Source organism: Vidua chalybeata, chromosome 22, assembly GCF_026979565.1.
Source record: "Vidua chalybeata isolate OUT-0048 chromosome 22, bVidCha1 merged haplotype, whole genome shotgun sequence".
Taxonomy (NCBI): Eukaryota; Metazoa; Chordata; class Aves; order Passeriformes; family Viduidae; genus Vidua; species Vidua chalybeata.
In genome coordinates this window covers 3,916,072-3,927,264 of record NC_071551.1, presented here as the reverse complement: position 1 = coordinate 3,927,264, position 11,193 = coordinate 3,916,072, and the positions used below count along the sequence as shown (strand labels likewise).

Genomic DNA, 11,193 nt, shown 5'->3' with positions numbered 1-11,193 from the left:
TTACAGCCTTCCCCTTAAATATAAGCAGTTTTAAGTATAGATTTTACCTTTTCATCTTATAAAAATCCAGGGGGTGGAGGGAAAGCAGAGCTTTCAGCAGGCTGAATATGAGTTGAAAGCTTTGCACAGGATTAGGTAACTTGTTTATGTTTTGAAGCCTATCATCTGCCTGGGCTCTTAGTGCTATGGCACAGCAGTAGGTGTTCAGGCACCTTCCTACATGAATCTTAGCAATCCTCCAAGGTGTAAGAGCCAAGGGATTGGGCATTACTGAAAAACTGCATCTGACATTTTTCACATCCAGTACAGTTCCAAGGCTGGTACCCTGTTTTATTCTGAAATAAGCCCACTGACAGAAACATCCACACTGCCAGATCAAGGCAAGTATTTGCCTGCATACACAGCCAGAGGATCTGCCTGATCTGTGATGCTTTCTGTCTTCAGTAACCTCATCCATGGCTTGCATACTGTGGTGAAATACACTTGCTTTGTGGTAAGTATTCACAATTTCTTTCCCCTCTTAATCATGCTTTTTTCTACCAGGTGAGAAATTGAAGACAGGAACACTACTGCCTTTTCCCTTCTGTATGATGGTGGCTAACATGCTATAGGTGACTCTAGAAAAAACCAAAATCATTAATAATGTTAGGCCAGATAATCTTACAGGATATTTTATTGTCAGCACGAAACTAGATACCATGCTACTAGGTAGTAGGGCAGAATTAAAATTAATGGTGTGCAATGTAAGTTATTGAACACTGCTGCAGAAATCTTTAATTAAATGCAAGCTGAATTCAACATCTATTGCACATTTAACATTATTAACTTTGAACTTTCCAGTAAATGCAGAACTAAAATGCAATTGCATGCACTATTCAATAAAACAAAAAACCAAAATGTATCATAAATAAGTATTTTATAACTTTATTAAACTCAAGACATGACAATATTCAAAATACAAAGTGAATTATTTTTTATTCAATACTGTACACAATGCAGAAATATCAGTGCATTTCTATAGCATGTATTTCACCTTCATTTAGTTTGTACTAAAACAAATAAAAAGTAAGCTTAAAATAGCTCAAACATCTCATTCAGCAGTTTAAACTGTAAACACCTTGTTTACTTCTGTTAGGAGGAACACATTCATCTTCTATACCCCCCTTAATGAGCACCCTTTCTCTTGTGCTTTTCTGTAAGAGGATAAATGTAACCAAACTGAGCACAAGAAACTGCTAAGGTGGCACCTCAGTGAACTTCAGTGAATGGCTGAGGCACAGTGAGGAAAAATTAAACAGCAAGAAGCAGCATCTGAAGCAGCAAGAGATGGGACTGACACTGTTCATAAATGGAATCATGTTTTTTCCTCATATCCTCCTCCTCCTCCCCTAAAATACTGAACAGAAAGCAGAACACAAGACCAGCTTGTGCTGTGTTTCTGTATTTAATACAGTCATAATTTCAGACTCTAGGTGAGCACATAGTTGTTACTGCCTACCTAATAGCAACCCTGTGGCTGCTCAGGACACATTCACACATTTCTAGGATCCAGCAGGAAAAGAGCAGCAGCAGAGGCTTAGCAATAGCTGGTCCAAGTCTCTTCTAGGAAAAACTGCAAAATTGAGCCAAGTGTGTCTAGCAACTGAATTCACAAAATCTAACTCACTTTAAAAGTCTATTAGCATCAAATTAATTTGTAAGATAGATTAATCTTTCAAAATGCACTTCCAATATGCCTGCCAAGTCTTGAAGTGGGTATCATATCTCACATTTACCTTCTTATAAGACATATCCTAGTAAAAGAGGACAGTCTGTTCTCAGTAGAATTACTGTGTAAAAGAAATTTTGGAAAATAGCTATTACAAAAACTGTACTGCATTACTTGGTCTGTTGTCTGCTTTATAAGCAACTCTTAAGCAAAGATCGATTTTTTTATATTTTTAAATAATTTTGACTACCAAACATGTTCATCTAGGTAGCATACAACTGGCCAACTGTGACTACTATCCCTCCATGTTTCTGTGGAATCTCTGTAGGTTTTCAGCTTACATACCAAGACAGGAAAAGTCTCAAGAAACATATTGAATGTATGCAGCATAAGAAGACTTTACCATCCACTTTTCAGTTCTCAGAGGACAAACTGCTCCTACTTCATTATCTGTGAACTGTAAGAACTTTGTAACATGATAAAGTTCAGCTCCATCCCAAGCAACTGAGCTGAGACTGTGCTCCCAGACACTAAGGGGAAACCACATAGGACAGGTGTTTTCGTTTCAGGGGACCACCTATGTCCATTCTGGGTTTTGAGTCCAGTTTTATTGGGGCTGAGGTGGCTGTGCAGTCACCAGACCAGGACTGAACCTCAGTGTTAGAGCTCCTCTCCTCTGCTTCTCTAAAGAATTTCTCATACTTGTCCAAATACGGAGGTCTCTCTGGTAGCAGATAGTAGTGCGTTGAACTGGCCTTCTTACCGTTTTCAATAATTGGAAGAATGCAAGGGACCCTGTTGGAAGATCCTTCACTGTTTTGTCTTTGTAGAGCTTTGCTGCTGACATACTTAGGATCAGGTGCAAAGCTCTGGGTGGGGGGCATAACCCCATTGAGGTATGATGGGAGGCTTTTGGGACTGGGGGTGCGGGAATTGCTGCGTGACAAAGGTTCTCGGGGAGGCACTTTGGGAGGCCTGTCTTCATCACTGTACGCACTGGAAGCCACTTCTGCTGACCACCTTCTGTAGTCTGGTTTGAGAGCCCGTGGGGGTATGGGAACCCTTGGTGGAATCTCTGGTTTGTCTTCATCAGAAGTTGGAGACGACCTGTTTAAGTGTCCAGTTAGTCTTACTATGGGTTTATTGAGAGATCCAGCTGGCCCGGAATGGGACCTTCGCAGGCGTCGATGCAGCTGCTGTGGGGGAGGATAAATACTGGATATGTACACATTTAGGCTTTGGGTAGGGTTGGCATCTTCTGGTTTTGGTCCTGTTGGGGCATCAAAGTACGCATAGTTGATTTGTCCACAGCCCCTAAAGCTCCGACGGCTTGGAGCACCGGATTTAAAAGGAGGAAGTTCATAATCTTCTAACAAAAAGTCAGTATCTGAGCTAGTCAGGAATTCTACCTCTTTGTCAACCTCATCTGGAGTAAAGTCTTCAGATATAGGCAGAGGGGGTAGTGGCCTGCAGCTGCGATCATTAGAAGACGCAGACAGAAATTGAATTGGTCCATTTTTTATTGGCATGTGAGGGGGAGTTTCTTCAGAAACACAGCCCATGGTTAATGACAGTTTACTAAAGCCAGGAACGAGATGGTCATCGTACCTTGAAATTGGCTGCTCATTTTTGGGACTTAAAGGAGGTGGACTGGATTTCTGAGATGGGACTTGGATGCAACTTCCAGCAACGTGGTCATTCATGGAAGCCTGGTTGGAAGAATGCCCTAAAAAGGTGAGAAATTCTTAGAGACACTTTTCTAAGTAACACTCCAGCACATGACTCTGCCACTGCATATATAATTCCTTCTAATGCAACAGTAAGTAATGTCTGCTTAATGTCTCCAGGTAGTGAAGTGCAGATATTACAGATCACATCTGGTCGTGGATTTATGCCTTAGTTAAGGTAGTAGCAGATTATCTTATTGTTTTAGACCAGTGCTCCAGTTAAATGAGGTAGTTCAAGAGACCCCAAGCATAAGCAAGAGAGCTACAAAATCCCAGCATAAGACTACAACAAGTAATTTTTTTTAACAAATATTTTTTCCATCAGAAGTGTAATGGCAGCTCAGAGGCCTCCTATGCACAAGGCGAACGGGAGGGGGGTGTGCGTGTTTTTGTTTGACTCGACCGTGTTATTTAGAAGTGGTTTTGTCGGCGGGGGCGGAATAGGCGCAGTTAGCTGAGCTGCCAGCAGGGGGCGTTGGTGTCAGCGGGGCCCGCGCGGTTTTTCCGGGACAAATCCCGACACTTCCCAACGCGGCTGCGGCACCTCGTACTCACCGATGGATGGCAAATGGTGCTCGGCTGATGGGTTTAAGTTATATGTCACTGCTATAGGGTCCACGTTAAAGAAAGTACTAAAAAAAAAAAAAAGGAAAAAAAAAAAAAAGCCTTCACTGTAAATGAACCATAGCTCTGTAGTGGCACAAGTATTTGTAACACTCATTTCATAGACTTGAAGATGCAATAGATAAATTTTAGCCTCACTCACTTTTCGAATCCACTGTGGGTACCCCAGCAGGTTTTCAGACTGCCCATGCCTTGACTGGTGTGAAGAAATCCGGTTTTTAAGGGGACTCTCATCTCCTGAGCAGCAACTCCTGCAGTTGACATCGTGCAGTGTTCTCTGAGATGTCTCACAACCCTTGATATTCAGGACTTGGCAGGTTTCCTGCAGTTTTCATTCCCTTCAAAAGGGAGGACACAAATATCAGAAATGCAAACCTGATGTTGTTCCATGTCTCATCTGAAATTTCAGTATTCAAGGAATTAAAAAGCTCTGTAGAAAGGCCTCCTGTACTAATACTTGCCAACTGAAAAACCAAGCTTCTTGTTTAGAGTCTGACTGCAAAATTAAAGTACAAAACAGGTAAGTTCTCTTAAAGAACTACACTGCATAGAAAAAAAAGGAAAAATATGTTAAGGTATTGATATATGGCAGTTGTGTATCCCACAATTTCAGTTCCTGAACATAAACTACTAGTTAGTCATGCAAAAAAAGTTTTTTTAAGAAGTTTTCTAGAACAATCTAACCTTCCTGTAGCTGCCTTCAGTTGTATCTTTCTGCTAAAGATTTCAGCTTCCAGTGTAACCAGTATGTAACAGCCTACTCAGCTGTTAAGTATTATCTTCCACAGCCTTTGCTCTAATAAACAGTATTATTGACTACTCGAATGAGAATTCTAAAACTTCTTTTACATAAAACAGTAGCTGTTTTTAACTGACTTAATCATTAAGATACTTTAAAACAGCCTTACGTCTTCTAGCTATTTCAAACAAATTGGAAATCTAGTGATTTGAAATAATCTCAGCTGACACTGCTGCGCTGCATTCAATTCTATTTTGAATGTATGAAGAATGCTTTATCTTGCCCATTTATGGCAGAAAAAATAAGTTGGCAATTGCTTTATATTGAGTAAGTAATCAGTCTACAGAACAAATTGACTCACAGGACTTTGTTTAGGAAATTCATCAGGGAGGGGAAGGGGAAATGTAAAATTAGTCAGCATTCTGAAGGCAGGAGAAATTAAGTCTAAGACTATTAAAAATATGTTCTCTGGGTCTCTGTTTCATCTACACAAATAACCTACATTCAGCAAGGGCAATATGGTCTGTTTAAAAAACACAGAAAAACCTACTAAACCAAACCCCACACAAAACAGTTTAATTTGTATCTCTCTTGAGAATCAATACTACGAGCATATAATATGAATGTGAATTTGTCCATATCCCTCCACAAAAATAATTCCATCTAAAGAAAAGTCAACCAACAACTGAGGGCTGGCAATATCAGGGCTCAGCAAACAAGGCAAGAAAATCCCTTCACAGTGTGGTACTGCAAGGAAATGCAGTACAGACACAGGTAGTAGCTTATGTTCATGGTAAATCTGCTCAAAACCAGGCGTTCTATGCAGATGTGTAATCTTCCTTTTCCTTTAGGAGAAAAGATCCATTATGCTTGTCTGCAGTGTGAGGGATGGGCAAACTCCTAAGCAGGACTAAGGACAGTAAAGCAGGTGCCCAAGGATTAGTTTGCAATCCAGTATCACTATTTGCAGTTTATAAACAATTGTTTGAGAAAGAACAACTCTGCTGCGCTCTTTCAATTTTGAATTGGTCCAGTATTGATCACCTTAAGAAACCAGTAGCTTCTGCCTGTATGTATGTTTATGGTGTGAGACCTAATCCCATTCTCTTCAGGAGTGTGATGGTTTTCTCAATCCTGACTGTCTGTCAACAGGAGTGGGATTGCTTTACTCACTGCCAGATATCCAATATATTTTAGGCAGGCATTTCACAGTAACTCTAGCCAGGAGACTTCAATGGAAGTGAATGAGGGCCAAACCAGTGTTGTAGGTACTGCAGCACAGTCCTGCTTCATTCAGCCCTCCTGATTTTAGTAAAGACCATCCTCTTCAGACAACCTCCTTAAAAAGCTAGCTTAACCCTAGAAATTTTTGCATAACACAGTTCAGTTGGACCCTTCCCAGTAACAGGAACTGCAGATATCTAATAGCAAAATTAAATAAAAACACAGAGCCTCAGGAAGCAATAACATAGTCCTGTAAATGCAAGCAGAACCACTGTCTTCAGGGGAGCAAACACTGGAGATACCCATTTGTCAAAATGACTTAAGCATACAGTACACATATAGCACCAATTCTAAAATGACTTCATATCAACATAATTTCCAAATAAAACATCCATCTTATCAGCTCATGCTGTATTGAACAGTGATTTCTTTTTGTGCCTCATGGATCCTATCCTATTAGCAACAAATCTACAAAAGAAAGAAAATTAATTAAGAGAGCTTAAGGCTAATGCCTGCTATCCATTTCAGTATTTCTGAAGTCAAATGCAAGTCACAAGTTAAAAAAACGCTGGTACAGAACACTGATTAGTCAGCAAATGATTGTACTCCACCTCAGTGTGTGTACAAGATCTGACAGGACCATGAGGCATTGATTAGGATATAAAAAATGAGGGGGGGGAACAACTGCTCTAGTTTGAGAGCACATGTAATGTGCTGGCTGTGATAACATACAACCCTTGCAGGGCTTGTTAAGAAGCCCAACCTCCACCAAATCCCACGCCTAAACCACTACTAGTAATTACTGTGTCAGCTTTCTGAATGCTGTCTAAATCTCAGCTCTCAAGACTGATAGTTGCACAATCACCTCTCTGAAATCTCTCTGGAATGCTAAGCTCAACATCTGAAACAGACTTAAATATTTACATACTCTAGGAAAAGGTAATTTTCACTTGTTTCAATCAATTTAAAAAGTAAAGCACAATTTATATAGCCATAAAGCTTGCTTCATTCATCAATAACATCTTTGCAAATTCACAGGTGATTTGCCTTGACATTTCAGAGAGTTATGAAACTGTCCTCCGTGCCTTAAGCTAGGATATCAAGAGAGGTAGTGCCTTCACTAAACCACCTAGTTACTTTTTCAGTGGACTCTAGAGAAATGGTGCTTGTATTTTAAAACATGCATAAGCTTGTTTGAAGACAGTATCTTAAGAGGGAGACATGAGAACAGTAATTGAAAACTAAGTTTGTATTTTAGCAACATGCTCTTACTAAAGCTGAGTAGTATATATTATATTCTAGTAATTGGTATTAAAAAAAATTAATAAAGCCAGGAAGATATAGACATCATCAGTTTCCACTGTTAACTGCTGTCCCAATTCTGCCTCCTTAAAAGTTTAAGGATCTAAACTTAGCCATAAATAACATCAAACTATATTTGCTAAAGAAAATGGACACTATGCACTAATGAAGCGTTCTTGATCTCCCATTTGTGTGCTGCTCATTTGCACAGAATGGGCTTTCAGTTACTCTGCTTGTCTGACCTACTTATGCAGCTTGTGGCATTTAGGAAGTTCGAAGCACTTTTGAAGATGTTACAGTTTCTGTTATTCAAGAGAAATAGAGTACAAACTAAAAGTATGGCCGGTAATTTCTACAGGGCATTTACAAGCCAAGGCAATTCAAAAATTTGCTGGTGCATTAGGAAGCTACTGACACCCTTCCCTCTAAGGCATGGTAACAGTGCAAAGGAGGTGCTTGTAATCACCCAGGTCTGCTTGGATTAACAAATATCAATAATAACAAGGACTGGGGAGGAGATTGATTTTTAAATTTTTTTTTACAAAGCCAAATATACCTTCAGACTTCAACAGGATGGCTGTGTGTAAGCTGAAAATAGTCAAGTGTACCCATAAACAGTAGCATATCTACATAGTGAGAGCTGTGGAAAGATTTTTGTGTAAGTTGAATTACGGCAAATATCCCAAATGATACATATTAATAAATACTTGTGTTATAACAACAGTAATTCTCTGTTTAGAAACTAAGAAGCATTTGCATATATATTTAGCTCAACCTATCACCTATCACACACAGAATCTTATTACTCTGTTCCCTGTTCTCCCAGCCCCAATGAAACCAAGTATTTGAGGCAAGTTAAGTTCATAACAAAGAAAACCTTTCTGGTATGCACAGTAGACCAAAGCATGCTCTAGAACGTTTCACTTAATGGATATGGAATACAGCAACTTGCTGTGCAGATTTCTGAATGCCTGTACAGACTTTCAACAGGTTTTATAGAGGCAGCACTCTTGACAAGGAGCTTATATACTTCTTGTAAGAAATGGGAAAGATAGGAAGGAAAAAAGACCTGCTTACCCCTTTGGGAGGGGAAGAAACGTGTCTACCTTAAATCCACAACCTATTTTTGCTCACCTTGCCACCACATTATCTTTAACAAATCTCAGAAGCAATTCGCAGGAGGAGGGGCACATTTTTGCACTACAAGTCATCTACTCCAGCTAGCTGTTCCTTATTTGACAATGTGATGTAATTTCCTTTTTCTCCTCTGACTTTCTATTTAACATAAGTACCTGAGATAGAACCACCCCTTTTCATATTTAAGTATTTCAGACTTCCAAATATTGGACTTTAAAAAACTAAATGCTGTTAATATACTTTCTGAAGCTCCATATACTTAAAAAAATGTTTAAAATTCTGTTTTTCTGGTTTTTATCCCTCAAGTACTTCTGTCTTTGCAGCTAGATGAATGCTGAGCAACCAACACTTAGCAGAAACAGCCTCATGAGAAGGTTAGTTTAAATCTATTCACCTGATAAATAATTAGATCTCCTTTACTATGCACCAAACCTCCACAGTGCAATTCAGTATTCCTGAGTCACAGGCCAAAGCATGCTCAGATACAGGCCTCAGAAAGTATTTCCATTTATAGGAATTATATTCTTTACAGTTATTGTATAAATGAATTACATTCTTAACTTTGAGATATTTTTCTACACATTCTGCCAACCAGAAGCGGACCACTCTGGGGTAAAGAATTTCAGACTATGATCACTAAACAGTCAAATCATGGGTGCTTGCAAATAAAACTAATCCTTTGGGTATACAACAGACAAATCAACTGAACAGCAGACAAACTCTGCATTTAGATTGTCAGCTATTTGGAATATATTCAAAGAACCACAGTTCATCAAGGAGTTTAAGTTCAGCTAAAATTTGGGCTACCATTTCACAGTCCTACACAGCAAATGGGAGTAACCTGTAAATTGCCAGTAGAAAACTAATAATTAAATAGCAAGACAATTGCCTTGCCTCTGCTTGTCAGATTTCAGATGCATGCTTAAGGTATGGTACTTCACCCTCCTGAAAATTTTAATGTGAATATAGACAGCTTACATTCAGGAAATAAAAATTCCTTTCTAGCTGACTCAGACTCATAACCATAGTGTTAGACACACTGTGATAAGTTTTAAGTCTCTTTTCCACTACAGAGAACTGGAACTGTTTTTCTCTCAAGTAAGTCCTGTACTGCAGAGCATGGCACACATAGGGCTTCACCAAGAACATAAGTCCAACTCAACAGGTAGGTTTCTATTTTAAAAAATCCAGAAAATTATCCCATATAGGTAAATTACTAAGGAAAGTCAGCTAAGTTTGTACATAAAGTAAACTGAGTGAGTAATGCAGGCGAATTGAGCAGTTTAACAGACTGTAAGTGCAATTCACAAATGCACCGGTGATGCAGAGGCATCATTCACCTGCCATTCCAGTACAACAAAGATTCAGCTATTCCCAAAATGACCGTGACACCTGGCCCCCAGAGCCTTTCCCATCCAGTTAATATGTAAAGAGACACTGTTATCTTTGGATCCAGCACAATACATTTTTTGCTTATTACTTCAGAATACTGCACCGGGCCCTTGGTCAGGGCTGCAGGGACAGGAGAACCCTCAATCCGAGGCCCCGCTGCCAACACTGAAGGATACAGCCGTGTCTCCAGATTTAACCACCACAGACCGGCTATTTCAGAAAATCGAGGATAAGTACGTAATGAGGTATTAAGTCACAAAGAAATGTTTATTCTAAATTAAGCCGGCCTAAATTAGAGTGCGAAGCGCAGAGCCGGAGCCCACAGTGCGGTCTCTTGTTTACTCACGGGAGCAGCTCGGAACGAGGCACAGAGCACTGATACTCTTTCGGGTCGGCAAGAAAACGCGTGGCACGCCACGTTGGTTTTCAAGAATGTGGCTGCGGACTCCGCTGACCCCGGGCGGGTCCCGTCCCACTCAGAGGGACTCCCGCCGCAGCGAGCGGGGCGAGTGTCCCCCCGAGATCCCCCGCCGGCCCGGGGGGAGCGGGGCGGCGGCGGGTCCGGCCCTGCTCCCCCCCACCCCCTCAGTACAACAGCAAAGAACGCGCTCCCGGCTCCTCCCGGCCCTCACGCCCGCCGGCGGGGGCCGCGCCGCGGCTCCGAGCCCCCGGGCTCGGCCAACCCCGGCGCCGCGGCCCGACCGACTCGCGCGTGCCGCCCGATCCGCCGCCGCCCCCCGCTTCCCTCCCCAGCGGCGCGGCTCGGCCCGGCGGGGACGGGAACCGCCCCGAGCCGCGGGCGGGCGGCCCCGGTGCGCCGGGCGGGCCCGGGGGCCGCCATGGCGGCGAGGGGCGCGGGAGGCGCCGCCGGGGCCGTCACTCACCCCGACAGTGTCGCGCAGCTCCGCGCGGCCGCCGGCGCCACACGCATGCGCCGCCCCAGCGCCGGTCACTGCCGCGGCGCGCGCCGGCCGCCGCTCTTATGCGGGGGGGCGGGACCGCGCGTGGCCCCGCCCCCGCCCCGCGCGCCGCGTTCGTCACGGGAGGCCTTAAAGGGGCGGGGGGGGCGCCCCCGTGAGCGGGGGTTGTGGCAGCTTCCGGTTCCGCCGGGCGCGGGGGCCGCGGCGCTTCCCGGCGAGGGCCTGGGCGCGGGCGGCGCCGCCGCCGCCGCTGCTGCTGCTGCTGCTGCTGCTGCTGCTGCTGCCCCGCGCCCGCCGGCGGGGACGGCCCCCGGGGCGCCCCTCTGGGCGGTGCCGCCTCCGCCTTGGCAGCCCCTTCCGCCCCGGCCTGCGGGACCGGCCGCCTCCGGGCTCAGAGAGAGCGGCGTTCGCCAGGCGGGG

General features: G+C 43.2%; 1 protein-coding gene across 3 annotated transcripts; it reads right to left on the bottom strand.

Annotated features, from left to right (window-relative positions):
* Positions 1 to 899: 899 nt before the first annotated feature.
* On the bottom strand, positions 900 to 10,841 carry ERRFI1 (ERBB receptor feedback inhibitor 1). 3 transcript variants are annotated; one of them, XM_053962847.1, is made up of 4 exons: positions 10,738 to 10,841; positions 4,202 to 4,397; positions 3,991 to 4,067; positions 900 to 3,434 (listed from the first exon to the last, which is right to left on the bottom strand). In XM_053962847.1, the coding sequence occupies exons 2-4, from the start codon at positions 4,321 to 4,323 to the stop codon at positions 2,239 to 2,241; spliced, it is 1,395 nt and encodes a 464-aa protein (XP_053818822.1). In that variant the 5' UTR covers positions 4,324 to 4,397; positions 10,738 to 10,841; the 3' UTR covers positions 900 to 2,238. The 3 variants fall into 3 exon arrangements, with proteins under 3 accessions (XP_053818822.1, XP_053818823.1, XP_053818824.1); XM_053962848.1 differs by lacking the exon at positions 10,738 to 10,841 and adding an exon at positions 10,200 to 10,478; XM_053962849.1 differs by lacking the exons at positions 4,202 to 4,397; positions 10,738 to 10,841 and having other exon boundaries at positions 900 to 3,417; positions 3,991 to 4,071.
* Between the last annotated feature and the right edge of the window lie 352 nt (positions 10,842 to 11,193).